The following is a 10146-nucleotide window of genomic DNA, read 5'->3' on the forward strand; positions in this document are numbered from 1 at the left end:
CAGCAGAGCCCCGGCCAGGGTTGGGATCGCACTCCGAGCTGGGCTGCCTCCCAGCACCTCATTTAGCCTAATCCCCAAACGCTACCAAACCCCCTTTATTGCACTCACGATATCTGACAAAGAAGTTCCCATTCTTTATTTTTCCTCTCCCCACCAAACACCCCAGAGAAGCGAGACCTTTCCCTTTCCCATCTCAAGGGCTTCCCTCACTCCGGGCCGGGGCTGCAGCCCCCGTTCCCCTCCGGGGCCGGGCGGAGGGGACTGAAGGGCTAAAAAAACAAACCCTCCGAGGCCGGAGGGCGGCGAGGCCGGCGGGGTGCGAGCTGCCCGGCGCTCCCCCGCCGCCTTCCCCCCGAGCCGCTGTCAGGTACGGCGAGGAGGGGTAGGGGCCCGGGGAGGAGATGGCTGGAGGCTTTCCAGCCCCGGCTCACGCAATGCAAACTCCGCACGCAACGGGGAGGCGACAGGCGGAGGAGGGGGAGCTCGGCAGCTCCCTCGAGCCCCCCCGAGATGCAGGGAGACGGTGCCTCCTGACACAAGAGGGGCTGCTGCGAGCCTGCCGGCCGCTCTTCTCCGCCGCAGCTTCTGGCCCGAGAATTAAAAAAAAAAAAGATGGGAAAGGAAAAAAACAAAAAAAAAAAAATAGAAAAATAGAAAAAAAAAAAAAAAAAGCATCCGGCGGCTCAGCCGCTCGGCTTGGCGACGGACCAAGGGCGGCTGGCAAATAGCGGCGACCCCTCCGGCCAGGGGAAGGGCCATTTGTCAGCGGGGCCAACTGCGGCACGCCCGCACCGCAGCGCACCGCGGATTCCGGGGCATTTAAAGCCGCGGCTTCCCATGCCAAGAGCCCAGGAGAGGCTGCTCCGGTTCAGGCTTCGGATCGGTGGGACGGCCAGCCCCCCTCTCGCCCCCTGAGCCCCCCACCCCCCTCTCCCTTGGAGGCTGCGGGGGCTCCGTCGCGGCTCCCGGCTGCGGGCAGGTGGCTGCCGGCGGGGCGAGCTCCGAAGGTGACAGCGGCTCCATGGGGGGAAGGAGCCGGGGCTCCCGATGAGTTTCCCAGAGCCCGGGATCTGAACGCCGCGCTCTCCGCAGCTGCCCGGCTCCTCTCCATCCTCCCCGAGGGCTCTGATGGAGGCTGCGTGCAACAGGTCAGTGCTGCCGTCTCCCTCCTTCTCCCCCGCGCCGCTTCGGGCAGGCTGCGGCACACGGGGGGAGCGCAGCCCCCGGGCACCTCCGGTCGCCGAGGAGTGGGGCCGGGGGCAGGCTCGGCCGGTGGGGGCTCCGCGGCTCTTTAACTCGGCGGAGCGATGCTGAGCGCCGGGATGAACCTGTCTGCGTGCGGGGAGATCGCCCGGCGAGAGCATCCTCCCCTGCCCCAGACGTTTACTCCGCTGCAAACCTCCCCTAGCAGGGGGGAGAAAGCAGCGGCCCCGCCGCTTTCGATCCTTTATCGTTGATTATCCCGTTTTATTGATTCTTTTTGCACAGGACCCAGGCGGGCGCGTAGCGGGGACGCGCTGCCACCCCAGCGCCCGGCCGGCCGCCTGCGCGCCGCCGTGCCCTCGGGCTCCCTCTGACCTGTCTCCTTCCCTTGCAGCATGGCCCTGGAGAGGCTGGGGGAAGCCCTGCGCGGCCCTCCGGCCCCGCAGAGCTGCCTGCTGCTCCTCCTGTGTCTGCTGGCCGCCGTGCACCTGGGCAAGTTCCTCCTGCAGCAGAGGCGGCGGCGGCGGCAGGGCCAGCGCCGGGGGCCGCCGGGCCCCTTCCCCTGGCCGCTGATCGGCAACGCGGCGCAGCTGGGCAGCGCCCCGCACCTCTCCTTCGCCCGCCTGGCCGGCACCTACGGCGCCGTCTTCCAGCTGCGCCTGGGCCGCTGGCCCGTGGTGGTGCTGAACGGCGAGCGGGCCATCCGGCAGGCGCTCGTCCGCCAGGGGGCCGCCTTCGCCGGCCGGCCGGCCTTCCCCTCCTTCCAGCTGGTGTCGGGCGGGCTGAGCCTGGCCTTCGGCGGCTACTCGGAGCTGTGGAAGCTGCACCGGCGGGCGGCGCACGCCACGGTGCGGGCTTTCTCCACCGGCAGCCCCGCCACCCGCCGCCTGCTGGAGCGGCACCTGCTGGGCGAGGCGCGGGCGCTGGTGGCGCTGCTGGTGCGGGGCAGCGCCGGCGGCGCCTTCCTCGACCCGTCGCGGGTGCTGCTGGTGGCCGTGGCCAACGTGATGAGCGCCCTGTGCTTCGGCCGCCGCTACAGCCACGGCGATGGCGAGTTCCTGCGCCTGGTGGGGCGCAACGAGCAGTTCGGGCGCGCCGTGGGCGCCGGCAGCCTGGTGGACGCGCTGCCCTGGCTGCGCCGCTTCCCCAGCCCCGTGCGCGCCGCCTACCGCGCCTTCCGCGACCTCAACCGCGACTTCTACGCCTTCGTCCGCCGAAAGTTCCTCCAGCACCAGCGCAGCATGCGGCCCGGGGCCGCCCCCCGCGACATGATGGACGCCTTCATCCGTCTGCAGCGGGAGCAGCCGCGCCTGCAGCTCGAGCACGTCCCCGCCACCGTCACCGACATCTTCGGCGCCAGCCAGGACACGCTCTCCACCGCCCTGCAGTGGCTCCTCATCTTCCTCATCAGGTGCGAGGGGAAAGGGGAAGGGCGGAGGGGTAACGCGCTGCCTCCCGTGCGAGTCGGGGGGGCTGAGAGGCGTCGGGAAGAAAATCACAGCTGGACAGTAATAGAAAAAGGTGTAGACGCAAGAAACACGGTGAAGAAATCACACCTAAACAGTAATAGAAAAGGGTCTAAAAGAGTACGCAGACTAAGAATAGGATATTCATAAAACTCTTCTGAGCACTGTTAGCAGGGATTTCTCAAAGCATGCAGACCTCCATGGGCGCGTAACATGCCCGGCGATAACAAACCCTGTGCTGGCTTCTCGGAGTCACACACACAGCTGAAAAACCAAGTTGTCGTTCTGCCAGAAAGCCCCATATTTAAAAAGTAATGTTCGCTATAGAATGAAACTTCAAAATTGGATCAGCTTCAACACATTTTAAGTTAATTTCATTTTTTACATTAATGTCATATGTAATCGTTTTTCAACGTGAAAATTGAGCAAACCTTAAATGACACCACCGCATGGAAATTTGGGATTTCGCAAAGTTTTCCATCAAGATCTACATGAGCAAAGTTTAAAAATATTGCAGGAACAAGCTGCCTGATTTAGAGCAGAGATGAGGATCTGTGAAAAATGGGTTATTTAAAAAGCAATACTAATAAAGAATACTAAATCTTTTGAAAGTGTTATGTATGTACACACGCTTACTTTAAATGGCAGGTATCCCAAAGTGCAGGCCAAAATGCAAGAAGAAGTGGATCGGATTGTTGGGCGAGACCGCCTGCCGTGTGCTGAAGACCAGCCCCACTTGCCCTACATCATGGCTTTCTTGTACGAGTCCATGCGGTTCAGCAGTTTCGTGCCCGTTACCATCCCACACGCCACCACGACCAACACCTTCATAATGGGCTACCTCATTCCCAAGGACACCGTGGTATTTATTAATCAGTGGTCGGTGAATCACGACCCAGCAAAATGGTCCAACCCAGAGGACTTCGACCCAACGAGGTTTCTGGATGAGAACGGCTTCATCAACAAAGATCTCACTAGCAGCGTGATGATTTTCTCGCTGGGAAAGCGTCGGTGCATTGGAGAGGAGTTGTCCAAGATGCAGCTATTTCTCTTTACCTCCATACTGGTGCATCAGTGCCATTTTACTGCTAATCCAAATGAGGATCCTAAAATGGACTTCACTTATGGGTTGACCATTAAACCGAAGCCGTTTACCTTGAATGTTACACTTAGAGATACTATGGATTTGCTTGATAAGGCTGTCCAGAGACTGCAAGCAGAGAAAACAGCCAATGAAAGTCAGCTGTCTGCAAACACCTAAGCACCGAGCCTCACATCTAAAGATACTCCCTCTCTCATTTTAGAATTAACTAAGTTATAGTTTGTTTTGCGGATCTTTTTTTTGGAAAACAGCCAGCATTGCAAGGAACAAGAGCAGAAAAAACAAAACAAAACAAAACAAAAAAACTTCACAAGACGTAATTCAGGACTCTAACTCTTGAAGGAGAGCCAGAGGAATGATTTAATATATTAAATGTTAACAAACATATGCAGTTCGAAAGCAAGACCTTAATTTCCTTGCATGTTCACAGAAGTTGCGATAGTAAAGTACATTTTATCTACTGACTGGTTGGATGGAGCACCTCTGGAAACAGGTGGTACAACCCTTTCCGTGTCTCCATGCACTGTGCCTTAACTCTTTGTCTTTAGTGACTCTACATCCCAAAGTAAAATCTTGTACTAACAAAACAAAACACACAGAAACCAACCAGCCAAACGCGCTCGGGATATTGTAGCCTCCATCTGAATTACTGTACTGGAAAGAGCCATAAGCATGTGGCAAGCCCTGTGTTGGGACTGCTGGGGATGTACATTAATGCCTCAATAATAAATGTTTAAATGAGTTTTGGTAAAATGCCAATGTAAAGTCTTGCCTTTAGCATTCCAAAGTGTTTACATAAATGCCTTTTTTTAAAAAAAGACTTGCTTATGAGCACAACATTTAAAAATACAATTCATATTTTATATGAGAACGAACAGAATGTCCTGCTACAATAACTCTTTGTTAAGTTTTGAAAGGAAAGGTCAAGTTTGATAAGTCACCAAATGGCAAACGTGATATAATCCATATGGTAATATGTTCATTAGCATGAAGAAAAGAGATATTTGAATTAAAAAGCTCTTGTGAAGGAAAAGCTGAACTTTCTGTTTCTCTGGCAAAGTATTAATGCCCTGTCCCTGGGCACACAGTCCATTTACGATTCACACGTTCCAAGGTATGTAGAAGTGAGAATTTGGGGGTTCTACATTGAAACACTTGAGCCACAAGCCTCAAGTAATGCCTACAGCAAATACAGGCCGGCTCACCACTCATTCTGTCTGTTAGGTTGAGTTTAACGGCGCATCCAAAAATTAACTACACAGTTTGAGCATGATTTGCTTGGAACAAGGTCTCAGAAGAAAAACTAACATTACACGTCCTGATTGTTGTACCCGTTAACTGAAGAAAAAAGTACTTCTGACTTTTTGTGTGTGAGGCAAGTGACAAAGTAAAGCATACACATGAAACTTTATGGCCTTGAATCTCTGGTTAATGTTGGTGCGCACAAAGCAGCCTGTAATTCTCTGAGGAACAAGCCATCAAACGTAAATGCCTGATTTCGAAAAGTGTTGTGCATTTCCTAGGAGATACAGATCACCATATGACATCCATCAGAAATGAGTGTACCTCACAAACCAAGGTGTTTGCAGACCTAGAAAAACAAGGGTGCAAAGTGAGGTAGCTCTGTGACACCCAAGCAATTCAAGGCTTGCAGGGCCAGGTCTTCCCATAGATGGCCACTCTTAATCACATTGGTAGCAGTGACTGTGCTCATACTGCGATAGGTAAGAGCTGGGCTGGTGGCACCATCCTCACTTTCTCAAGTAGGAACTTCACTGCTGCTGTTTTAATAGCCTGCACCAAGTTTAGCAGTACTGCTCCATAGCCCCACACAGCAGTGCTGTAACCATTTCAGGTCTCTGATTTCATATGGCATCAATCCCCTTTTTTCAAAGCTTAAAAACACAAACAAACAACAAAACCCTCTCTTTGCCATGCAAAAGGAGTAACCTCAGGTGTTTTTCTGAATTATGTACAAGTCTGTGATATCCCAGAACTTAGCCTATACCTGTGAAAAGCTTTATATGATACTCAACATTTTCATATCGAGAGCTGCATGAGATGAAATGCTAGCAAGGCAGTTTTCTTTGTACCTAAGTATCACTATTAAAAAAATATAAAGGATATAATCTGCAACTGAATAGTTAATCTAACTCATGGATCACTCATTCATATTTTAGTAAAAAAAAGGCTTTTGCTATTTTGTACTCTTCCAAAAGCTTTACCTACTCATTGGCTGCTCATGGAGCTCCCATCCACACTGCTCGTGCCTGTCAGGGGGATCACACACTCTGTAGCTGCTGGTCAATTAGTGCCTCGTGTAATCTGTAAAGTTACTCGAATTTAGCAGGACCCATTTAGAATGTATGCAGTTGTTCAGTGAGCTAACTTTTGTGGTCATTTTGAGATCAGTTGTGTTACCAAAATATTAAATAAAGTTGTTCTTATATTGGTGTGGCTTGGTTTGTGTGTGACTTACTAACATTAAGATAAAATTATTGTTACTGATCTGAAAAGCATTGTTATTTTAGAGCTTTGCTGTTCATATACCTTTCACCCTCTACCCTCTGGATGCTGAAGTTTTCTCCTTCTTGCCCTTGCAGCTTGTCAGGCCTCCCTGCCTGATCACTGCTTGCCACCTGCATTCACACGCCGTGCTAACAGCAGTCCCTGCTGCTCGCCTCAGCAGCGCTCTCAATTCTCTCATGTCTTTGGCTTTCTTCTCATACCTGCCAATCTCTCCTCAGCCTGCATGATCTGTGTTATCTTCTTCCCTTGGGCATTTCAGATTACTTCTACCTCCCCTGATTCAAGCCTATAAAATCATTTTTTTTTAATTTTAATTTTTATTTTTTTATTTTTTCCCCCCTTCTTTAGCTAGTGCTGACATCCATACGTTCCTGACAGCAGGTTCCCACCACCACCCATGGGACCAATTTGTGCCATTTTGGCCTCAGTGTATAGTCAGGAGTGCCAGGAAGGAAACCTCAGGGCCAAACAGACCTCACCGTGCCCCCACAGCACAGCCTCCTACAAAGTCAAGGAACACCAACAAAAGCTGTGCAGACTTGTACTGGGTCTGGCTAGGATGTTACCTTTCCCTGCAGCAGCCCATCCAGTGCTGCGCTCTGCACTTGTAGCTAGAACAGCAGTGGTATCACACTGGTGTTGTGTCTGCTGCTGAGCAGTTCTGGCACACATCAGGGCTCTCTCTGACCCTCCTAGGGGGTGGGCAAAAAAGTGAGAAAGAAACATCAGCAGGGCAGCTGACCTGAACCAACCAAAGGGATATTCCATACCATATGATGTCACACTCAGCAATAAAAGGTGGAAAAAGGAAGAAGAGGGGAGGGGTGGGCTCTCGTTGCAAAAACGTCTGTCCTCCTCCCGAACACTGGCTACATGCGTTGAGGCCCTGCTTCAAGGACGTGGTCAAGCATCGCTCATTTGTGGGAAGTAGAGAGTAATTTCACTTCCATATAGCATTTACTTGTTTTGTTATTCCCTTTCCCCCTCCCTCTTCCCCTTTCCCTTTAGTTGAATTGTTTAATTAATAATATTTCCTTAATAATATTTTTTGTCTTTAATTAAATCATCCTTATCTCAACCCGTGAGTTGTTCTTTCCTTTAGTTCTTCCCCTCCTCATCTGAGGAGGGGGAGTGAGAGAGCAGTTGTGGTGTTCAGCTGCCTACTACGGTAAAACCACCACAAGGCTGATGAGGGGCAGCTCCCTGGTGGGGTGGGGTTTCCCCCCCCCCCCCCCCCCCCCCGAGTTTCTCCCTCATGGGGCAGGATTCTGAGTACTGGACGAGTCGGTGAAAGGAGAAGAAGCACAAGCTGAAGATGACTTTCAAACACCACCTAGAAGGAGCTAAGGACCCAAGGAGTTGATTCAGTGTCCAAAGGCACCCATACAGCTCATACGTGGCTGGAGCTGACCAGCAGGGGACTAAATAAATAGAGAAAAGGCATCCTCCCTGGGGCAAGGCCCAGGAGCAGCGCTGTACGCTCGAGATGCTGCTGCAATCGTCACCCTTCCCATTAATTTCTAGGTATTTTTCTGCTTATCAGCTGTCCACAGCTGAAGCCTGGACTCCCTCTTCAGTGCTGGCAGCCACATTTCTAAAGCAAAACCTGCTCCCTTAATGTCAAAAGATGCAGTGCTAATGGCAGCCAGAAGTTGGCATGAAGAAGCCGTACTTGGAGAGATTTGTGGAGATCACTGCAAAGCTGTGTAACAGAACTGAACATTTCTGACTGCATACTGTAAGCCAGTAGCAAGTGTTAGGGAAGTAGAACAAAGACTAACAAAGCAAGTTAGCTTAAAACTTTTTTTTTTTTTTTTTTTTTAAATTCTGCATTTCCATTTATCTCCATTTTTCATCTGTTTTATTAGAACAATTGGTAGAAATGCCATCATTTTCAAATCTGGGCAAGGTCACATCCAACAGCAGGTCACGCACATCTCATGAGTTTTCCTGTTTGCACTGTTACTGTCTCACTCACCAGCCTGTGACTGGATGTCATCATAGCAACACTAGACAAAAACACGTCGTTCTTTCTTCATGAAACACAGCACAAAACAAATAGAGGTTAAGCAGCTGTATTCAAGGCAAGTGTTTTCCCATTTCAATCTTCAAGCTCAGGTTGCAGTGTTTTCCATGGGCCAGGAAAGGCAAATGTCAACTCACGTCTGCTTTGCGTGTGCACACTTAGTCCGTCTCCCAGAATTTTATAAAATCCTTAACTTCAGATCAAGTGATTTAAAAAAAAATTAAAAGGACCAGGAATCTCAGGGAGAATTCAGGATGATCATGTTTCTTGGAAAACCAGCAGCTGTCAGGCCACCCCACTAGGTAACATGGAGGGGAAGCAAGTAGGCTGACTAGCAGAGGTTGGATGGAGTACATTTGTGCTGCTCAAGTGCACCATTACATTCCTCGTGAAACCAATGCTTAAACTTGCTGGCCTCAGCAGGAGACAGTTCAGGGCGGCTGAAATAGATGACAATAATATAACAGTAAGGAACAAAACTCTTCAGGAACAACCACTGCTAGAGGGGGATCAGTCCAGGATCTGGGGATCAGCTCTCGGTTCCAGCATAGCCATGGCACAATGTTACTAAAAACAATGTTTTTGTGAGCGGCAGGGACCAGGTGTAGGTCTGACTGTAGGAAATGGGTTCAGATCACCCAGGCAGAGCAACCCAGGCAAGTGGGAGCTTACATATTGCCTGAGAAAAGTTGAGGACCACGGGAAGAGAATAGTTAACATTTGCCTTCACTGCAGCTTGGCCAAATTTCACATAGACCTCCCATTCACCCACACAAAGATTTTGAGTCGGGATAACACAGAAGGTGGACTTGGCTGTTTCATGGGTGAAGAGAAGGGCTGGATTCTCAACGGTGCCATTACTTTGGTATGCAGCACCACACAGATGCGGTGACTCAAGTTTCAACAACTCTGCTGTTTACTGCTCCGCATTTCTGCGACTTTTTTTTCTTTTATGTTCCAGTCACTTGTACTCAGACCAGGCCAACTCACTTAACTGCCAGGTGACAAACTTACTGCTGAGCCAGAGAGCATTTAGGAAGACTGTAGTCAATGCTTTGATAGTCCTCCCTCAGGGCTTTTTGCCAGCTTTTCAGACAGCTCCACTAACCAAAAAATTCCTTGTTAGTGTTGCCCTGTCCTGCAATACGTAGAACAGGTCTGGCTCCCATTCGAAAGGGCTACGTTAGAGATAACTAAATCAAATGAGTCTATCAATACCCTCCACTCTTTATCCATGTTGAAATGCTAAGGATACTTAATGGTCTGTGCAGTAAACTTGGAAAACTCAGGATTCTGAGGCATTTCAACTGCAACCATGCAGAGGGAGGGAGAGTACACACAGGAGACTTGTCAGAGGTGCATAAATCAACTGCAGAACTATATAGGAGTGGCTGAGAGCTAGCAGAGGAAAATACACTTCTAACATGTAGGAAGACCCTCCAGCTAGGGAAGAAGAGAGCACAGGACCCCTGTCAGGGGAAGAGGTGGTGGGTTTTGCTCTGCTTGTACACACGGTGTGCCAGGGTTCAGATGTAAGAGTTCCACGTGGTGTTAGAGAGGCTCACTCACAATGGCGGGGAACGTCAGAGAGCTTTGGACAAACCAGGCATGTCCAAATACTAATTCCTTGCTGCCTGTTAACTCAAGTAACAGATGTGGGACATAGTGTTTTCAGTGACGGATCACATTTTGTTAGCAAAGACAGTTCTACAAGCATAAAACATATTTCCCCCATCTCCCTTCTCCCAGCCTGAGCTCTGATTAGAGCACCTGTGCAGAAGCAGGCTTCCAATCCTATCATAATAATGAGTGGGATTTAA

The 10146-nt window shown here is 50.5% G+C and overlaps 1 protein-coding gene across 1 annotated transcript; it reads left to right on the top strand.

The window, feature by feature from the left end:
- The first annotated feature begins 988 nt into the window (after nt 1–988).
- On the top strand, nt 989–4804 carry LOC118164603 (cytochrome P450 1B1). Its single transcript, XM_035322243.1, has 3 exons — nt 989–1148; nt 1598–2614; nt 3318–4804. The coding sequence occupies exons 1-3, from the start codon at nt 1129–1131 to the stop codon at nt 3928–3930; spliced, it is 1650 nt and encodes a 549-aa protein (XP_035178134.1). The 5' UTR covers nt 989–1128; the 3' UTR covers nt 3931–4804.
- Nucleotides 4805–10146: the final 5342 nt, after the last annotated feature.

This window comes from Oxyura jamaicensis, chromosome 3, assembly GCF_011077185.1.
Source record: "Oxyura jamaicensis isolate SHBP4307 breed ruddy duck chromosome 3, BPBGC_Ojam_1.0, whole genome shotgun sequence".
NCBI lineage: Eukaryota > Metazoa > Chordata > Aves > Anseriformes > Anatidae > Oxyura > Oxyura jamaicensis.